The sequence below is a fragment of the Oncorhynchus nerka genome, linkage group LG6 (assembly GCF_034236695.1).
Source record: "Oncorhynchus nerka isolate Pitt River linkage group LG6, Oner_Uvic_2.0, whole genome shotgun sequence".
NCBI classification, from domain to species: domain Eukaryota; kingdom Metazoa; phylum Chordata; class Actinopteri; order Salmoniformes; family Salmonidae; genus Oncorhynchus; species Oncorhynchus nerka.
This window is the reverse complement of record NC_088401.1, coordinates 36,000,038-36,015,233: the sequence shown is the minus strand read 5'-3', so window position 1 is coordinate 36,015,233 and position 15,196 is coordinate 36,000,038. Positions and strand designations below refer to the sequence as shown.

Sequence of the window (15,196 nt, the reverse complement as noted above, 5' to 3'; positions counted from 1 at the left end):
CCTAAAACAATAATTGTCCACCTCATGGTTCAGCTGTCGGAGATTGGAGAACTAAATGCATCAGGGTATTGCATGCATAGGCCTATAGGCTTACTGTAGGTGTCCACTGTATGAAAATAAAATAAATTAAATATTGTGGCAAACCTCTTCAAGGTTAGGAGCGTTTGTCACAAATTAAGTGGTAAACTGTCACCAAATCACCCAAGAATGAGAGTTCTTTCAAACAGGACCGTCCGTACCTGTGTGTTTGTTTCTCCGTCCTGGTCCACCCAGGCCGCAGGCGAGGTCAAGGATAGCAGGGTTCGGTACACGAATCGGGTTCTCGGTAGGTCCAGGTCCAAACGCCAACAGGTAAGTCCAAAACAATCCAGCTCATACACGGTAAATCCAGCCAATCTCTATTGTCTCTTTCTCTATTGTTCATAGATCCTTCCAGCACTCTCTCTCCCTCTTCCTGGTTTTTCTTGACCCTTTATCTGTGGGTCGGCTCCACCTTCCTTTGCCACAATATATAAAAAAATGGCCTATATAAAGGAAGAGATGTTTAGGCCTAGCCCCAGAGAGATGGAGATATGTTGGCGGCATGCTGTGACACGGACATGCATTTCTTTGTCAGATGGCTACTGCGTCTGCTACATGGATATATATGTATCTGAATATTTTGTATAAAGATAATCATTTTATTGTTGGATTATAGGAGTAACTATGGTAAGCCTGAAACATTCTTCCTTACCTCAAGTTCAACTGTCAGAGTCAGTTGGAACGCCGGTGCACATTGCATTCATATCATAGGCTTGCAGTAGCTAAAGCTTAATAATGTGTGGTATGATTGTGTGGTATGATTTTTATGTGTGGTAGTTTATGTGTGGCATGATTGCTAGTTAGCCTATTGCAGATCTAAACAAACAATCCACCTTCCACTATTGTCACTATGAATGGTGGATAGAGGGCTGGATAGATGAAAAGTTAGCACACAGAAAAGGATACCGCATAATACCCTGACTACACCACTCGCATCGTGTGCACCAGCGTTGCAAAATAAATTTAGAAATCTATATTATTCAATTGTTGCACCCACACTGTTAGAAGTCAGTTCTATTTGTGGTGCAGATCGCACTGCAAGTCCTGCCTCTCCCATCTCCTCATTGGTTTATAGAAGCAGGTATCCACGTGCCATCTCCTCATTGGTTATACCCACGGGGGTGACTGAAAGTCGAACGAGGTCAGTGGCAGTAATGCACCTAATTTATGAAAGTTGCCAATCGCAATATAAAGTCAAGAGAAGAAAAAGCCTAGAAGGAGGAGAGATGACCAGAAACGATTCGGTTGACAGTTTTATGTGTGGATGAATTGTCGGAGTAGAGGACCTTGTGCATTTCAGGTAAAATAACAACTCAATGTTTATATCCCAGGACAAATTAGCTAACAGCAAGCTAGCTAAATATGACAAATTACCTAGCTAGCTAAATTGAAATAAATGTTGAATGCTTTTCGACCTGTCCCTAAATTAATGTAATTGGTTCAGTTATTTAAATATTTTTAACCTGTGTGTTGTGATCGCGTTTGTTGTGGGGGGGAAATGCACTCCCTCCCCTGTGCCCAATTTAAAAAAACACACAAAAAACCCTCCAAAGAAGAAAAAAAGTTTGATAACACTCCTCTACTTTGGACCACCTCTCCCCCGAATAAATTGCTATCTGTCCCTTACCAGTGATGAAATGATCAGAGGTGACCCTATACTACAAGCGGTGTGGGTTCAGGTCTTGCAGTTTCTTGCAGTTTCTTCGCTTTTCTGACAGTTATTGAGTCTTATTTACTTGGTGTTTCATGATTGCAGGTCATCTGTAAAAAATATTTTTCCCCTGTTGTCATTCCTGCCTTGTTAGAACAGACAGATACTGCACAGAAATCGACTATGAATCAACTCGTTTTAGGCATTGTTATCATGCAGGGTCGCCACTCAGCTTTTGTTGTCGGAAGAATTGATGCCTTTGACTTCCAACAGGGCCGTACGTCGCCTGTCAATCTAGAATTATTAAACGACACACCCTTTTGACCAATCATAACCATCAGTGGTTTATAAGGACATGTCAGTCAGCCATTCAGAGCACTACAAAGCGACACTCAAAATAAGTAGGTGTGGTCTTTGACAATGAAAATGTATTTCATCGTTTACAGTGGGCAGGGGTTAAATACAGTGGATTTATTACGTTTTCATCGACACTGTTGTGTGGTTTGCCTTCAAATGATCAGTATTGCTCATCAAAAATTACACGGACTTTGCGAAGTAAACAGAAGCAGTGCAAGGGATCAAGTCGATTCGAAAAGGCGACTGACAGAAACTGTAGCTAGTAAGCTAACGTTAGCGTATCTCGGTCAACGTAAATCTGTCAAAAGGGATGCCGCTGCAATCCAAGTCAGACGGATTCAGGGGTTCTTTGGATTTGATGTCGTCTAATTTAATCGGCATAAGAAGTTTTTCGATAAAAGCTTGAACGATAAATCAATCTCGTACGAATATCTTTTTAAATTGCTGAAGTTTAGGAACTAACTGCTCTGACACAGTCCGTGCTTGCTAGCTAACTTGCATAACAACAACAAATCTGTTGCTCGTCCTCGCCCGCTAAGAGAAACATAAGTGAAATTGGTAAAGACATTTCAGTTTCACAAAGAGCATCGACGTTATCTTTGGTAAGACGAACGTTTATGTGAAATGTGTAGATTATCTAGCTACTGTAGCCAACTACCTAACAAGCAGAGGTTTAGTGGGGGATGGATCAGCTAGACGTATGTATGTATGTATGTATGTATGTATGTTAAGTTTGGTATAGTTACATGAGAGATGGAGGATGTTTGGATGTAGGGTGTTTGGTCAGGGTGGATGGGTTGACAATGCGAAGTTCCAATCTCATCACAGACAACTTTAGCAACATTCTACCTTTTTAGCTACTTTATAATTACTTAGCAATTTTAGATAACATTTAACCACCTAGCTAGAATCCGTAACATATATGTTTTGCAAATGCGTAACATATTTTGCAAATTCGTAACATAATACGAATTGTAATTCATATCATATGAAATGGGTGATGGGTTCCACAAACTGACAGTTGTGGAAAAAGTACCCAATTGTCATACTTGAGTAAAAGTAAAGATAATTTAATAGAAAATGACTAAAGTGAAAGTCACCCAGTAAAATCCAACTTGAGTAAAAGTAAAACTAAGTTTGGGTTTTAAATATACTTTCGTATCAAAAGTAAGAGTACAAATAATTTCAAAACCATTTTTTAAATGTATGGATAGCCAGGGGCACATTCCAACACTCGGACTTAAACACAAATGCTTTGTTTGTAAATTAAGTCTGCCAGATCAGATGCAGTAGGGATGACCAGGGATTTTCTCTTTTAAGTGTGTGAATTAGACTATTTTCCTGTCTTGCTAAGCATTCAACATATTATAAGTACTTTTGGGTGTCAGGGAAAATGTATGGAGTAAAAAGTATATGTAGTGAAGTAAATTAAAACAAAAAAATATTAATAGTAAAGATATCCAAAAAAACTACTTCAGTAGTACTTTAAAGTATTTTTACTTAAGTACTTTACACCACTGCAAACTAATACATACCTTATGAAAAGTACAATTTTACTAAATGGAGTATCTTGGATTTACTTACAGAATAATACAAAATGCTCTGAAACCAGGTTGCATTCACATATTGCTGAAAACCTACATCACTGGGCTATTTTGCTCAACCTGCCCCTGTCAAGTAGATTAATAACTACACCATAGGGATAACATTTATTTCATACACCTTGTTTCCCACTAAGGAAGCCGTGAAAAAGTATTCTTAAATGGCTGATGGACTGTCTATTTTAACATTTCCCTTTCCTCTCACAGGCAGCAATGAAACTGTTAGAAAACAGCAGTTTTGAAGCTCTGAGCTCTCAACTCTGTGTTGAAACGGGAGAGTCTCGCATCCTTGGAAGGTAATTACCATAACAGCACAAGACCAGCATCATCAGTCATTAAAATTACCTCATATCTAATCACTTATCACAAAGTGTTTTGTAACGCCTGCTTTACTGTTGCATGACGAACACATACAGTACCATTCCAAAGTTTGGACGCACCTACTCATTCAAGGGTTTTTGTTTCTTTTTTACTATTTTCTACATTGTAGAATAATAGTGAAGACATCGAAACTATGAAATAACACGCATGGAATAATGTAGTAACCAAAAAAGTGTTAAACAAATCAAAATTTGTTATATTTGAGATTCTTCAAAGTGGCCACCCTTTGCCTTGATGACAGCTTTGCACACTTGCCATTCTCTCAACCAGCTTCATAAGGTAGTCACCGGGAATGCATTTCAATTAACAGGTGTGCCTTAAGTTAATTTGTGGAATTTCTTTCCTAAATGCGTTTGAGACAATCAGTTGTGGCAAGATAAGAGGTTGGTATACAGAAGATAGCCCTATTTGGTAAATGACCAAGTCCATATTATGGCAAGAACAGCTCAAATAAGCAAAGAAACGACAGTCCATCATTACTTTAAGACATGCAGGTCAATAAATATGGAAAATGTAAATTACTTTTAACATTTCTTCAAGTGCAGTCACAAAAACCATCAAGCGCTGTGATGAAACTGGTTCTCATGACCGCCACAGGAAAGGAAGACCCAGAGTCACCACTGCTTCGAAGGATAAGTTCATTAGTTACCAGCCTCAGAAATTGCAGCCAAAATAAATGCTTCAGAGTTCAAGTAACAGACACATCTCAACATCAACTGTGTGAATCAGGCCTTTGTGGTCAAATTGCTGCAAAGAAACCACTACTAAAGGACACCAATAAGAAAAAGAGACTTGATGGGCCAAGAAACACGGGCAATGGACATTAGACCGGTGAAAATCTGTCATTTGGTCTAATGACACGGTCTGTGATTTATTTAGAATTCAAGGCACACTTAACCAGCATGGCTACCACAGCATTCTGCAGCAATACGCGATCCCATCTGGTTTGCCCTTTGTCCCACTATCATTTGTTTTTTAACAGGACAATGGCCCAATAAACCTCCAGGCTGTGTAAGGGCTATTTGACCAATAAGGAGAGTGATGGAGTGCTGCTTCAGATGACTTGGCCTCCACAATCACCCGATCTCAACCCAATTGAGATGGTTCGGGATGAGTTGTACCGCAGAGTGATGGAAAAGCAGCCAACAAATACTCAACGTATTTGGGAACTCCTTCAATACTGTTGGAAAAGTATTCCAGGTGATGCTATGAAAGCGACCTGTTGCACCCTCTACAACCACTGTGATTATTATTATTTGACCCTGTGGGTCACCTATGAAGGTTTGATTATCTTGGCCATGTAGTGTTATAATCTCCACCTGGCACAGCCAGAAGAGGACTGGACACCTCTGAGACTGGTTCCTTTTTAGGTTTCTTCCTAGGTTCCTGCCTTATCTAAGGAGTTTTTCCTAGCCACCATGCTTCTGCATTGCTTGCTGTTTGGGCTTTAGGCAACGCTGTTGTTTCTGTGTAGCACTTTGTGACATCGGCTGATGTAAAAAGGGCTTTATAAATACATTTGATTGAAGCGGGTTGAGATAATGCCAAGAATGTGCAAAGCTGTCATCAAGGCGAAGGGTAGCTACTTTGACGGATATAAAATATATATATATATTTTAACACTTGGTTACTACATAATTCCATGTGTTATTTCATAGTTTGTCTTTACTAATATATTCTACAATGTAGAAAATAGTACAAATAAAAACTCTTCAATGAGTAGGTGTCCAAACAGTTACTAAATGTGCTGTCCTTTAGTAGGCCTGTGTGTGAACCGCAAGTGCATGGTGACAGATGGAACTGTAGGCTGCTACTACTACAGGATCAGCTGTTCATGGACCATAACACACCTCTCACCCTACCTCCTCTGTGGATGGTGCATGCATTCTGTGCCTCTCTTCGGGGGTGTATTTCTTGTTGGGTTAATGGGCTGTATTTTAAAAGGGCAAGATTAACACTTTGAGGCTCTCTGGGAGCGTCAACAACACCATACAGCCTATGAAGGGTAAAGTCAAAGCTAAGGACACTGCATATGTAAACATAGAGGTAAGCAACAAACTGTCAGAATAATATGGTCAACTGAACTCCCACAGAGGTGTGTCTCTGTGCTAAAGATGTGGTGTAGGCTACCTAAAAGGTACCTGAGCAGGACCAGATGAGGCAATATTGGGGTTTAGGAATTGAGCCCTAATCCCCATCAAGCCCTGTAGTGATTACTGGTAATACGGACTATTTTGCTAAGGAGGTGTAATCTCTCAGAAAAAGTATTGATCCCTTAGGATGGTGGATGAGTGTTGTGTTACGCAATGGGGGTAGATGAACTCAACTGCAGCAGGCATTGAGGTAACAGTAGGAGCAGGGATTTTACAAAGGACTGTAGGTTGTGGAACCAGTCGGAACGGTGCAGGTGGTGGTGACTCCTTTCATGGTTCTGACCCATGGGGGCAGTGTGACCCAGGACAGGGTGTCCTCTAACAGGCCTTTGTGGCTATTTTTATACTGTAATGGAGAGTGGTATGGGGCATACACACACACTCACAGCTGGGCACTGATGGTGTTTAGCCTGCTGCTTACTGGATTAGTATGGCCCATGATGGCAGCAGAGGCCAAGTTGGTACAATTTTACTCTGAGGCTGACTTCTTTCCACCCCAATTAAAAGACATAGTCTGCAATTACTCAGAAATATTCAACTGGACCCATAATGATACAAAACAGAGCATGCAGTCACATGTTTGAGGTTCACATTCTATCATAGTTTTCCATTGAATGACTGTTTCTGGATAAAATGTTTTATTTAACCAGAAAGTCTGTTACAAATAGGCCTACACACACAAGCAACTATCCTATATAGCATGGGTGGGCAAACTTTTTGGCTCGAGGGCCACATCGGGATTTTGAAATCTGCGTTTTTTGGGGGGACAAATTGTTTGTTAAAATCAAGTGGTACAGCTGTCTAAGGCAGTGCTTGAGGCATCACTACAGACCCGGGTTCGATCCCAGGCTGTGTCACAGCTGGCAGTGACTGGGAGACCCACTTTATCTCAAGGCCATCAGACTGTTAAACAGCCACCACTAACATTGAGTGGCTGCTGCCAACATACTGACTCAACTCCAGCTACTTTAATAATGGAAATTGATGGAAATTGATATAAAAAATATATCACTAGCCACTTTAAAAAACGCTACTTAATATCATGTTTACATACCCTACATTACTCATCTCATATGTATGTACTGTACTCGATACTATCTACTGCATCTTGCCTATGCCGCTCTGTACTATCACTCATTCATCTATCTATATGTACATATTCTTTATCCCTTTACACTTGTGTGTGTATAAGGTAGTAGTTTTGGAATTGTTAGGTTAGATTACTCTGGTTATTACTGCATTGTCGGAACTAGAAGCACAAGCATTTCGCTACACTCGCATTAACATCTGCTAACCATGTGTATGTGACATAAGATTCGATTGGAAGTAGAGGTTTATTATTATTGTTAAAGGTACTGCATAGGTGTAAACAGATATTTTTGCGAGAGATAGCACTTGTGTAGGAGAAATATGCAGAAAGTAGTTTTGAATGCATTTTATTTATTTTTGAAGGGAAACCATTAGTCTTGAACTTTTTTGGCAACATGGTGATATTCTTATACTGAGCAATGAGGAATTAAACTACAAAATTCTAGTCTTCTCACATTTTTTTTAAACCATTGCCCCCACCCACAAGGTGTATAAACAAATTAGATGGATACAAAAAAAATGGGAAGAAAATAAATCAAGTGTAATTAGCACATGTAGGACAGTATGCAAGTGTGTGTGCATGTACTTTGCAGATGTATTTCTCACATGTGCAGCACATAGTATTTGTTTTACAGTCCTTTGGGGGGCAGAATTGGCATCTCCTCCTCTTGCCTGCTGCAGCCTCAGGTGGATCAGGACAAGATTCAGCCCCCTAAACAGCTTTCACAAGCTCTGCAGAGGCTGCTGTGCGGGGGAGGCGCTCCCTTCTTTGAATGTGTGGGGTTACAAGTGCCTTTCCAAGCTGCTCCAGGAACACCCTCTTTTTAAGCTTATCAGGCATCCAGGTAGGGTTGATCTTGTTCCATATCACAAAGGCATATGAGGACACAATGATGTTATGGAAGATGACCAGGGGCCAGCAGGCAGTCATCCTCCTGCAGCTGTAAGTTCCAATCACCTTGTCCAGGCCTCCCTCCTTTGTTGTGGTTGTAGTTGTAGTCCAGAATGATGGCTGGCTTCCTGTCCTCACGATCACTTATCTCAGCTGTTTTGTTCAGTGTGCTCAGGAGGACCACATTCTTGTTCCTCTTTGGGAGGTAAAAACTAGAGTGGTGATGGGGGTGAAGGCAAACTTTGGGAAGGTCTCTCTCCCCCTTGTTGAGGAGTGCAGGGTGGAGCTCAGACTTGTTCTTTCTAACTGTGCCAACCATGGTGATCTTCCTCTTCAGGAGCTGCTGGCTGACTTCATAAGAAGTGAAGAAATTGTCACAGGTGAAATTGTGCCCCCTCAGTCCATCTGTCACATTAAGCACAACCCGCATCCCCTGGTTCTTCTCCGGGCCTCCACTGGTCGGCTTCCCTATGTAGACTTGCATCTTCCAATCGTAACTGGATTGTGGATCACAGGCCACCCATATCTTGATGCCATACTTTGCTGGCTTGCTGGGCATATACTTCTGTAAAGGACAGCAACCTTTGGACAAAAGAGATTACCATCAGCAATTAGTATCAATGTCACAGAAAACAATCGCAAATCAATGATTTTACAGCAATACATAATAAAATGAACAGTGAAAATCACATTTCAGATATGAAAATAAAAATGTACCTCTGAATGGAACCAGTTGCTCATCCACTGTTACTTCAGGCCCAGGGTTGTAGAGGTATGGCAGACGCTCCACCCACTTCTCCCAGACCTCTCTTATGGCTGCCAGTTTCTCTCACATCTTGCACGTCTTGACTCACTGCTATCAAATCGTAGCATTCGGAAAATCGTCCTTCCACTCGCAGCATCTCAGAGACTACATGTAGCCCTTCGCCACGGGAGCTATACACAACTGTTAAGATTAGCAGCCCTATGTAGGCACGCAGGTCAATCTCATCCATCCTTTTCCAGTTGTCTCCATATTTACGGAAACACTTCAAATTTGTCATCTCCAGGAAGATTTTTTTGATGGTTGGTGTGATGAACTTCTAGAAATTTGAGCCGATGTCCTGGGCATTGGCAACTGCATGTCTTGTGGGCCCTGGGGTCATCCTTACGACATTTTGTGCTGCCATCCAACCCTAGTTGTCATGGTGACACGGATCAAGTTATATTTTTGTCAAAGAACAGCAAAAATGTCCCTTTCAGCTTGGGGGATTTCGTCCTCATCTGAAGATGATGCATTGTGTTCTGGGTTGTATTCTTTCCCATATTCTTCAGATACCACCCTCTTCTAAATCATTGTTCTCTTGTTCCTCCTGGGTATCTGAAAAAAATCTGATCTGCGACCTGTTGGGCACTGAAACGTGCACTTATGACTACAGCAAAGAGAACCTTTTTACAGCCTCTGACTGCATTTCCATTAGTAAACAATGCTTTCAATAAATGTTAATTTTGTTGTTTTTATTTTGTCTGAACTTGAGTCGTGTTTTTTCGTGGAGGGGAGATGCTGCACATGCACAATAAAGTGTTTATTTTGTCTGAGTTCAATCAGTAGCACACAATCCCTATTTCTGTGTGTGTGTTTGGTGTGTGTGTAAATTATTTTATAACTGGCGGGTCAAAATGACCCTAAGACAATCTTTGTACCCCAGTGGTGTACAGCTTTCATGGAAATATGAACAAAGGTGATGTTTCACTTTTTCTAATGTTGGGGTCATGCTAGGAAAAGTCATAATTTCAAGTTGAAAAAATATTGTTTCAGGGATTTTCTCTGCAATTAAATATAGTGGCGGGTCATTTTTTTTACCCTTACACAAGGGTTAAGCTAAAGTGTACTGTTAGCTAGCTAACGCTAGCTGGCTGGCTCCTTAGCGGAGGTTATTATTCGTTTCCCAGAGCGGTTTGCTTTTCTAATTAGAGCCTAATGTTAGGCATTGTTGGCACTTTGTTCGTTGTTTAACTAGCTAACGTTACGTGACGTGTGTACAACACCCATTGAATATGGCCGGCGTCAGTAAATGTCTGAAAAAAAGTGTAATGGAATTGTTGCTAGTAGAGCTGGTTAGACTGTTTTATGTTATCCAGAGGTGAACAAATCATTGGCCACAGCGTCGAGTGTGCGCTCCTAGAGCGAAACGAGATGGGTGGGGCTAAAGCTTTAGAGGGTGTGATCGATGCGAAACATGATCAGACCCTGCACGACTCCCTCAACGTAGTGCCATTCCATCCACATCCCTCAACTGGAACTCAATGAAACAGACAACCGAGACTTGTTCAAAGCAATAAACACAAATAAGCTCTTCACTAGATACCAAAACATTCATTCAAAGGCCATTTTCTCAAAAGTGAGTTTACAAGTTGATCAACTTTCAAGGCAGAATTACTTTCCTCAAATGCAGTATATGACATACCATTTTGTAGCTCAGTCTCTACTTTTGATCCAATGTAAAAAATAAAAATAAACACTTTCACATTTTGCTACATAAGACCTACTCAATCCAGGTGGTGAGTCCCATTTGTCTGTTAATAGAAACTAGCCAGTCATGTGACACCCACCTGACCTTTGCCCCTTCCTATACTTAGACTGGGCCACAGTGTGTCTGAGCCAGAGTTTGAGTTGCACAACCTCTTCTCTTGCATAGCTAAGGTTGGAGGGGGGGATAAACATGATCAGACCCTGCACGACTCCCTCAACGTAGTGCCATTCCATCCACATACCTCAACTGGAACTCAATGAAACAGACAACCGAGACTTGTTCAAAGCAATAAACACAAATAAATATACAATGTGGGAGGGCCAGTAGATGAGATACTGTACGGTTTGCATTATTGAATTAGGGACATGATTAGTTTGAGACAATACCCATGTCCTCCGCAGTCAGTAAATGAATGGAATTCCACTTTTAATACAATGCCAACAGTTTAACTCTGGGTTTTGTCTCTCTCTTTAGGATCGAGAGCTACTCCTGCAAGATGGCTGGTGATGACAAGCACATGTTTAAGCAGTTCTGCCAGGAAGGGGAACCACATGTCCTAGAGGCCCTCTCGCCCCCCCAGTCCAGCGCCACGAGCCCACCCCAGTAAGGACCACAGCCACACAATGTTTTCATAACACAGGTCTGATCACTAGGAATGAAACCGATACCAATGGGGAGGGACTACCTGTTTTTGTTTTCCATTGTGAAATGTTTTCCTACAGTGTGCACTAATGAATACTACTCTGTAGATACTGGTGTTGTATCGCACTGTCAGTTGTGGCACATGAATGGAGAATCTTTTTTTTTACTTCCCAACCAAATAACTCCACTCTCTACTCATCTCCATTGTTTTGCGCAGACTAGGGAAGAGCAGTGAGGATGGTGAGAACCCTCTGAGTGACAAGTGTTGCAGGAAGACATTGTTCTACCTCATCACCACGCTCAACGAGTCATTCAGGCCCGACTACGACTTCAGTGCAGCTCGGGGCCACGAGTTCAGCCGGGAGCCCAGCCTCAACTGTGTCAGTAGCGCTACCTCCGTTCCTCTCATGATTAGACCACATTGGGATGACTTTAAACCAGCTCAATTAAAACAGCCGTTCAAGGCTAATTTCAGAATTGCTCACATACAGATGCTCTGAATCATTCCATGCAAGTCCCGGGAGCACATTGTTACAAAGCCATACACATAAGGGGGAGATGGTGAATTTTCTACAAGGGCCTTATGGAATATCACAGGCTGGTAAGATAGAGGTGTCAAGCTCAATTCCTGGGAGGGCCGTGTGTCTGCTGGTTCCTTTTGATCACCTTTCAGTTTGTCTAATTAAGACCTCGACAACCAAGTGACTTATCAATAACCTTTTAATTATAACCTAACTAATAAATCGTCTTAATTGATCAAACAAGTACAACGGAGGCCCTTCGGGAATTGAGTTTGACACCGCTGCTTGTAAGGCCTTTGCAGACCGTACGATTTTAGCCGTAGGCTCTGACAAAGTTCTCGGTGTCAGATTTGTTTTGCCTTTGTCGTGTGGCTAGGTGTTACGAGCCGATCCCGGTGACTGACCAATAGGAACATGGCCGGCACAGAGTATGCACACAATAATACGATTATTGTGAATAGTCAAATTTGTATAATAGTTTGATTGAAACTTTTGCATGCTGTGCAAGAATAATAATTTCCCTAATAATCATATTGTTTAGGCTACCTGATGGGATTTTGAGGAATGCACAAAATCTCCAGTCAAAATAAAACGTTCTACCACAGTTATTTTGGGGAAGCAGATTTTTGATTCTGAGTTCGGACAAATAACGTTTTGTACGTGAACTTTTTCTAAGATGTATTCTTTGTTTTTCCAAACTCACTTCACTCGCGCATAAGCATAGACTGAGGCTTTCGCTGCTGGTGTTGGCACATGCCCTGGGGGAAATACACCGCTGCAGTTGACAGCCTGTGTCTGCTGACGTAGCCTCGCAAGCCAATTGCAGACCTGAAGAAAGTCGTACAATCTGGCAACGTCGCACAGTGACGTGATAATCGCAGAAGTCTGAATCCGACATACAGCAAAGGCCTTAAAGAGGTCTATTCATCTGTAAGGAGAATGAGAAGTTGTAACGATTGTGTACCGTGCCTCCATCCAGGTGACGAATGCAGTCAACGGCAGCCTGTACTCATCAGTTGGAGTGGAGTTCAACTCCCTGGGGCCAGAGCTGTGGAACTTCATCGACCAGGAAATTAGCCTGCAGGAATGTGACATATACAGGTGTGTTGTGTGTGAAGGTACATGTACAGTATGTTTTCTGATTCTTGTTTGCTGCCTGTATATGAAGTGTATTTATATGTCCCCTCTTTGTCCTCAGCTACAATCCTGACCTGGACTCAGACCCCTTTGGGGAGGAAGGCAGCCTCTGGTCCTTCAACTACTTCTTCTACAACAAGAGGCTGAAGAGGATTGTATTCTTCACCTGGCGCTCCGTCAGGTGAGCAGCCACAGCAGACCTCACTCTGTCTCCATGCAATCTTTGACAAAACAAGAGTTTGTTAGTTCTTACAGCCAGTATGAAATAGTTGGTGGCCTGTGGATGAATTTCTATGGTCCCTCATCTTTGTTATAAAATCAGAAAATCTGTCTCGCGTTGCTGGTATGAATTGCTCACACCAAACTAGCATATTCTACTGTTTCTGGGGGGGGGTTCACTATATAGCAGCAGGAGTTGATTGGGCTTGATGTGCCGAGGCAGCTAAAGCCCGTCTGGTCTCATGTGGTATGGGAGTGTAATCCATTACCAGGAGGATGAAAGGCTAGGGAAGGGGACTGAACAGATCAACTCCAAAAGCAATTTGTCAACCAGAGAAAACCGATGTACCGCTATGATTAAATAAGGAGTCATGATATTTCTGCTTTATTTCCAAAGTGTCCTGAGTGGGTACGGCCGTGGTTGTCTTGACAAAGGGTTGGACATGGAGCTGAATGATGATGATGATGAGGAGGAGATAGAGGGATTCACCGAGGACAGGTGGGATCGTTTTACTATAGTAATGTTACTGCCGGCTTATACTCTAGTGCACAAATGGGCCTCTGTCTTACATATATAGTTTCATCAGTGCATGGGGTTGCATGTGTGTTTTGTCTAGATAGAGACATGATTGACACTACCTTGTTCTCTCCTTGTCTTCAGGTTCCCCAAAGCTCTCTGTGTCTAACGCTCTCCCGATGGAAGACAAGCCCATGTAGGCCGATACATCCTCCCCATTTTGTTTTGTCTTCATCTTCCCCTCTGTCTCAATGTTTTGTAGAGCCTGACCCAAAGAGCCATTTGCGCATTTAGAGGAAGGATATCCCCGACAAGTGCATGTTTCACATCAGCTGGATCCAAACCATACCGTGAAGGACATTTTTGAAATGCCCATGGTTTCTTCTCTCCCTTTTACTGTGATTTTTATCATCCATCATGGTCCCTGACTTAAGAATTGAACCTATGCCTGGTTTATGGTCTAGAGAGACCATGGACCGCTAACCCTGACAAGCACATTTTCTTTTATTGAAGATCCCAGCAATCACTAAATGGAGATGATTAAGTCCACAGTTCAACGCCATCATTAAAGGGGGGAGGCTAATTACATCACTGTGTAGGTCCAATCTCACGCTGCCACACTGGTTAAAGGGTGGTACAACGAGAGCCAATCCGATTGTCTATCCAGCTGATTTCCATTTGTGACTGCTTCCTCCGAGGTGTGGCTTTTATGTTCGACAGTGACGTTACTGTGAGAACTGAACTTTCATAGCACTGTGTTTTGAAACATGCAGCATTTGTAATGGAACCTCGTAATATGTTATGTTGAATCCACTGTAAAAATAATCTAATCCAATTTTATTTGTAAAAAATGATTGAATATCTACTGCACACGACCTTCTGTGGATGTGAAATTGAGATGGCACTGCCAAAGAGCAATACAACATATCACTTTCATAAGACTCACGTCTATCAATAACCATATTCACTCTGCATAATGTTCCCTTAGATTACCTCAATCATGTCGTAAAACCTGTACCCATATTCCACTGCTACAATCGAACGCATCCATTTATTTCATGCTCTTTTAAACTTGAAAGGCTTTGGTTTGAAGAGCTACTGAATGCGGGCAGCAAAGTCAGTGATATTTCCAGTAATTGTTCATGTTCTACAGTATTTTTAGGTTAAAATACCCTTTTATCTATGACCTGTTTTGATTAAACTGAATAAAGTTGTTTGAACCAAAATGTCTTGTCAGAGAGGAGTGGATACAGGCAACATAATTACTAATTAAAATAGTTTGAACAGTAATGACTTGTATTACAGCAGTACAAGATAAGAGAATATCTTTACACGTACCTTTTCATAACTAAAATTGTTCCTATGGACATTAATGCAAAGGTCAGGCTCCACTCAAAGAGACAAGGTGTGGCATCAAACACTTGCACATATTACGACAGCAC

The 15,196-nt window shown here is 41.7% G+C and overlaps 1 protein-coding gene across 1 annotated transcript; it reads left to right on the top strand.

Moving 5' to 3' along the window:
• Positions 1–2,155: 2,155 nt before the first annotated feature.
• On the top strand, positions 2,156–14,980 carry maf1b (MAF1 homolog, negative regulator of RNA polymerase III b). Its single transcript, XM_029661566.2, has 8 exons — positions 2,156–2,691; positions 3,898–3,986; positions 11,193–11,321; positions 11,578–11,740; positions 12,861–12,982; positions 13,080–13,199; positions 13,635–13,736; positions 13,899–14,980. The coding sequence occupies exons 2-8, from the start codon at positions 3,904–3,906 to the stop codon at positions 13,921–13,923; spliced, it is 744 nt and encodes a 247-aa protein (XP_029517426.1). The 5' UTR covers positions 2,156–2,691; positions 3,898–3,903; the 3' UTR covers positions 13,924–14,980.
• The last annotated feature ends 216 nt before the right edge of the window (positions 14,981–15,196 follow it).

Coding starts and splice junctions, on each gene's coding strand:
- maf1b (XM_029661566.2), top strand. CDS start 3,904: ATGAAACTGTTAGAAAACAGCAGTTTTGAAGCTCTGAGCTCTCAACTC. Junction 11,322..11,577: donor AGCGCCACGAGCCCACCCCA/GTAAGGACCACA, acceptor TGTTTTGCGCAG/ACTAGGGAAGAGCAGTGAGG. Junction 13,737..13,898: donor GAGGGATTCACCGAGGACAG/GTGGGATCGTTT, acceptor CCTTGTCTTCAG/GTTCCCCAAAGCTCTCTGTG.